The following is a 5,000-nucleotide window of genomic DNA, read 5'->3' as shown; positions in this document are numbered from 1 at the left end:
ACACACAGACATACGGACACACACACACATTCACACACACACACACACACACAGACATACACACACACACAAACACAGACCTTTTCTCTCCTTGGAGGATTTCATATTGTAATCCTGCGGTTGAGGCCCATCCTTCTCCAGCTTCCTCCCCTCTTCACCCGTTGTCCTGTCTCACCACCGTGTTCTCCCGTTGTCCTGTCTCACCATCGTGTTCTCCCGTTGTCCTGTCTCACCACCGTGTTCTCCTGTCGTCCTATCTCACCACCGTGTTCTCCTGTCGTCCTATCTCACCACCGTGTTCTCCTGTCGTCCTATCTCACCACCGTGTTCTCCTGTCGTCCTGTCTCACCACCGTGTTCTCCTGTCGTCCTATCTCACCACCGTGTTCTCCTGTCGTCCTATCTCACCACCGTGTTCTCCTGTCGTCCTATCTCACCACCGTGTTCTCCTGTCGTCCTGTCTCACCACCGTGTTCTCCTGTCGTCCTGTCTCACCACCGTGTTCTCCCGTTGTCCTATCTCACCACCGTGTTCTCCTGTCGTCTGGTGCAGGATGCGGAGGCGGCCGTGCCGGTGCGCCACCAGTCCCGGGCCTGGTGCTGGTGCATGTGTCTGGGTCTGGCCCTCATGCTGTCGGGGGTGGTGGTCGGGGGAGCGTACCTGTACCGCTTCTACATCCTGGAGGTGAGCTACCACAGCCAACAAGGGTGGGACCAAGAGGTAAAGTACACCACGGTCACATGTCACAAAGGGTCAGGACAGGAGTCCATTAGGGGCTCGTTACTACTATATACATATATATATGTAGTATACTACTACTACTACATATACTACGTATCTCTAGGGATGGAAGGACGCACCGTGAGGCTTTAAAAAGAAATAATATATAGATATGAATGAGGAAAGATTACAACCGCTTGAGATATAAACATATTAGTTAGTTTTTCAACATATTTGTTACTTTTTTCAAGATATTGCTGCTTTTTTCAACATATTAGTTACTTTTTTCAACATATTAGTTGCTTTTTTCAACATATTAGTTGCTTTTTTCAACATTTTAGTTACTTTTTTCAACATATTAGTTACTTTTCTCAACATATTAGTTGCTTTGTCGTGGATTTTGCTGCTTTTCTCAACATTTTAGTTGCTCTTTTCAATATATTTTTTACTTTTTTCAACATATTTGTTACTTTTCTCAACATTAGTTGCTTTTTTCGACATTTTAGTAGCTTTTTTTGAGGTTTTTGTTGCCTTTTTGAGTTTTTTTCCCCCAAAGTTTTTCAGGCCTTTTCTGACATTTGTCGCCTTTTGACGTTGAGTTTTTTCCCTTCAATTTTTTCAAAGGTTTTTGTCTCTTTTTCTCGTTTTTTTGATGTTTTTGTCTCTTTTCTCCATACATGCAGACATGTTCAGGGACCTCCATAGATAGTTGGAGATCTCAAACACCCCCCTCCCCCCCTTCTCATGTTTTCTGTTTGGTTTCCCTCCTCTCGTCGCTGCAGGAAGGCCGGTACTTTGTGTGCGGGGTGAACTACCGCGAGGAAGACTTCATGGTCCTGGACGAAGAAGAGGTAAGAAGCTGTACAACCCAAAACTAAACTAAAATGAAATCCCAAAGTGAAACCTATTGGTTCAGACACGTCTGTCTTTGTTGACCTGCTCCTTCAGCGAGAGAACAAAGGCACTCGTCTGTGTGTCTGGTTGGTTAACTGGCTGAACTGGTTTTGTAGGTGGAGGTGGATCTGCCGAACCAGTTCCACCTGCGTCTGCTGCAGGAGAGGATCCGGGTGCTGGAGGAGGAGCAGGTGGAGCTCATCAACGTCCCCGTGCCCGAGTTTGGAGACGGAGACCCGGCTGACATCGTCCACGACTTCCAACGGGTGAGACTCACGGGTGTGACTAGAAGGGGATACAGCTACGGCCTAGAAGGGATACGGCTACGGATAGAAGGGATACGGCTACGGATAGAAGGGATACGGCTACGGATAGAAGGGATACAGCCTTGAAGGGATACAGCTACGACCTAGAAGGGGATACAGCTACGACCTAGAAGGGGATACAGCTACGACCTAGAAGGGGATACAGCTACGGGCTAGAAGGGATACAGCTACGGGCTAGAAGGGATACAGCTATGGGCTAAAGGGGATACAGCTATGGGCTAGAAGGGATACAGCTACGGGCTAGAAGGGATACAGCTACGGGCTAGAAGGGATACAGCTACGGGCTAAAGGGGATACAGCTATGGGCTAAAGGGGATACAGCTACGGGCTAGAAGGGATACACCTACGGCTAGAAGGGATACAGCTACGGGCTAGAAGGGATACAGCTACGGGCTAGAAGGGGCTAGAAGGGATACAGCTACGGGCTAGAAGGGATACAGCTACGGCTAGAAGGGATACAGCTACGGGCTAGAAGGGATACAGCTACGGGCTAGAAGGGATACAGCTACGGGCTAGAAGGGATACAGCTACGGCTAGAAGGGATACAGCTACGGGCTAGAAGGGGCTAGAAGGGATACAGCTACGGGCTAGAAGGGATACAGCTACGGCTAGAAGGGATACAGCTACGGGCTAGAAGGGGCTAGAAGGGATACAGCTACGGGCTAGAAGGGATACAGCTACGGCTAGAAGGGATACAGCTACGGGCTAGAAGGGGCTAGAAGGGATACAGCTATGGGCTAGAAGGGGCTAGAAGGGATACAGCTACGGGCTAGAAGGGGCTAGAAGGGATACAGCTATGGCTAGATGTGATACAGCTACAGCTTATTAAATATGATGTTTTTGGGTCTGTAAATGTGTGTCTTCTGTCTCAGAGGTTGACCGCCTACCTGGATCTGAGTCTGAACAAGTGCTACGTCATCCCACTCAACACCTCTATCGTCATGCCTCCCAAGGACTTTTTGGAGCTGCTCATCAACGTCAAGGTAACTGACGGCGACTTCTCTTCAACTCTTTTTTAAAGATTTTTGCTTTTTGGCCTTTACTTGATAGGAGGGAGGGAGAGAGACAGAGAGAGAGACAAAGAGAGAGAGAGAGAGACAGACAGACAGAGAGAGAGAGAGCCGCTGCGGTAAGGACTGAGCCTTGGTACACGGGGCGCACGCTCAACCAGAGCTACCAGGGCGGATACAGTATTAGGGGACCACTAATGGCGCTTTTCCACCACATGGTACCTGCTCGACTCGCCTCGACTCTACTCGCCTTTTTTGGTTTTCCATTACGAAAAAAAGTACCTGGTACCTGCTAACAGGTCGAGGTTCCCAGCGAGCTGAGGCGAGCAGAAAAGGTGACGTGAAAGCGACAGACGGGGGTGTCCTGAACAAACCCGCTATTTTTAAATAGTTTAGTTTTTTTTGCTGCCTCCAGCTTCTTTAGAAACTAAATGTGTCTTCTGGCAACAACACACCTTCCACATTCCGTGTGTGTGTACGTTAGGTCACGGCAGTTTACTACGGCGCCGCTTGTTTTACAGTTCTGCGGAGACTCCGGCAGAGCTTTCGCCGTATCCTACGTACACACACACACATGCTGGCTCGACGCACACACCAGCGCACAAGTATAAACATCAGGCCACATATTACACAGGCTACACAGGCTACGGAGAAAGCTGTGCGCTGGTGTGTGCGTCGAGCCGGCATATAAGACGACCAGCCACGCTGAGGCGGGACTAAAATCTGCAACGGAAAACGGACGCACAGTGTGTCGAGGCGAGTCGAGCGGAATAGTTTTGGGAGATAATCATATTTGCTTTCTTGGAGAGTTGTGACTGTATTAATTTGTTTTTATTTGTCGTCCCTCTGCGCAGGCCGGCACCTACCTGCCTCAGTCGTACCTGCTCCATGAGGAGATGATTGTGACGGAGCGCCTGGAGCACGTCGACCAGCTCGGCTACTTCATCTACAACCTCTGCCACGGCAAAGACACCTTCAAGCTGCAGCGCAGAGACAGGATTCTGGGTAGGCACCGGACGTCTTTCAGGCCTTTGTTTCTGTTTGTTAACCCTTTAAGCCCAGTTCAGACCAAAGACCCGCGACGCGACGAAACCGTTTCAGAACGTCACAGTGAAACCGCCAATAGAGAAGTCAGCTATCATCACTACATGTTAAACTGCTGTTGTATCTGTGTTTTGGGGACCCTACTGTTAGCCTACATGTCCTGTTGACCTCGATCTTATCTGAGCACATTTCTGTCATTCCAGCAACTCTTTAAAACTGGTCCAGCCAATTTAATAAAATTAAGGGTTTTATTCGTGCTCGAGTCCATAGATGCAGTTAATGGATACAGACACGGAGAACTGAAGGCTCTGTTAGCAACGATTAGCTCCGTTAGCGGTTAGCTCCGTTAGCGGTTAGCTCCAGTTAGCTCCGTTATAGGAGTGGATGAGACCAGACAACCAGACTCTGATAAATGACATTCGGGGAGCTTCCACAGCGGTGTGGCCGCGGTGTTTTGTACGGTTTTATTAGTAGTTAATCCCAAGGTAAGAACACCAGCAACATGCTACTGCTAACGGTAGCGTCTGAACCTGAAGTGGCTGCGCGAGACACACGGCAAGACTTCACGAGGGGAGGGGCTGGAGGCAGCTGGTCTGGGCGCGCTGTAAAAAATGTCGCCTATTCATGTTTTTAACACTAGGCTGCCCGCAGATGCGCCTGCCTATTAATCAGCTTGATATATACTGGGATATTGGCCAATGCCGATTATATTAAAAAATGCCAAAAATCAGCCGATTGATCGGCTGGCCGATAAATCGGTCGACCTCTAGTGTGTGTGTGTGTGTGTGTGTGCGTGCGTGCGCAGCCTGACTCCTGCTGTTTGTGTTACAGGTAGTGTGTGTGTGTGTGTGTGTGTGTGTGTGCGTGTGTGTGCGTGTGTGTGTGTGTGTGTGTGTGTGCGCAGCCTAACTCCTGCTGTTTGTGTTACAGGGTGTGTGTGTGTGTGTGTGTGTGTGTGTGTGTGTGTGCAGCCTGACTCCTGCTGTTTGTGTTACAGGTAGTGTGTG

At 49.2% G+C, this 5,000-nt stretch overlaps 1 protein-coding gene across 2 annotated transcripts in view; it reads left to right on the top strand.

Moving 5' to 3' along the window:
* LOC116067589 (integral membrane protein 2B) overlaps positions 1-5,000 on the top strand; it is a 25,976-nt gene that overhangs the window by 20,287 nt on the left and 689 nt on the right. Inside the window, exons 2-6 of one of the 2 annotated variants that reach the window (XM_031324044.2) lie at positions 552-683; positions 1,502-1,570; positions 1,730-1,879; positions 2,812-2,922; positions 3,804-3,954. In XM_031324044.2, the coding sequence (XP_031179904.1) occupies positions 552-683; positions 1,502-1,570; positions 1,730-1,879; positions 2,812-2,922; positions 3,804-3,954 (613 nt within the window). Of the gene's footprint in view, positions 1-551; positions 720-1,501; positions 1,571-1,729; positions 1,880-2,811; positions 2,923-3,803; positions 3,955-5,000 lie in introns of both variants that reach the window. The other variant, XM_031324043.2, reaches the window with a different exon arrangement.

Source organism: Sander lucioperca, chromosome 8 (genome assembly GCF_008315115.2).
Source record: "Sander lucioperca isolate FBNREF2018 chromosome 8, SLUC_FBN_1.2, whole genome shotgun sequence".
NCBI classification, from domain to species: Eukaryota; Metazoa; Chordata; class Actinopteri; order Perciformes; family Percidae; genus Sander; species Sander lucioperca.
This window is presented reverse-complemented; position numbering and strand designations above follow the sequence as displayed.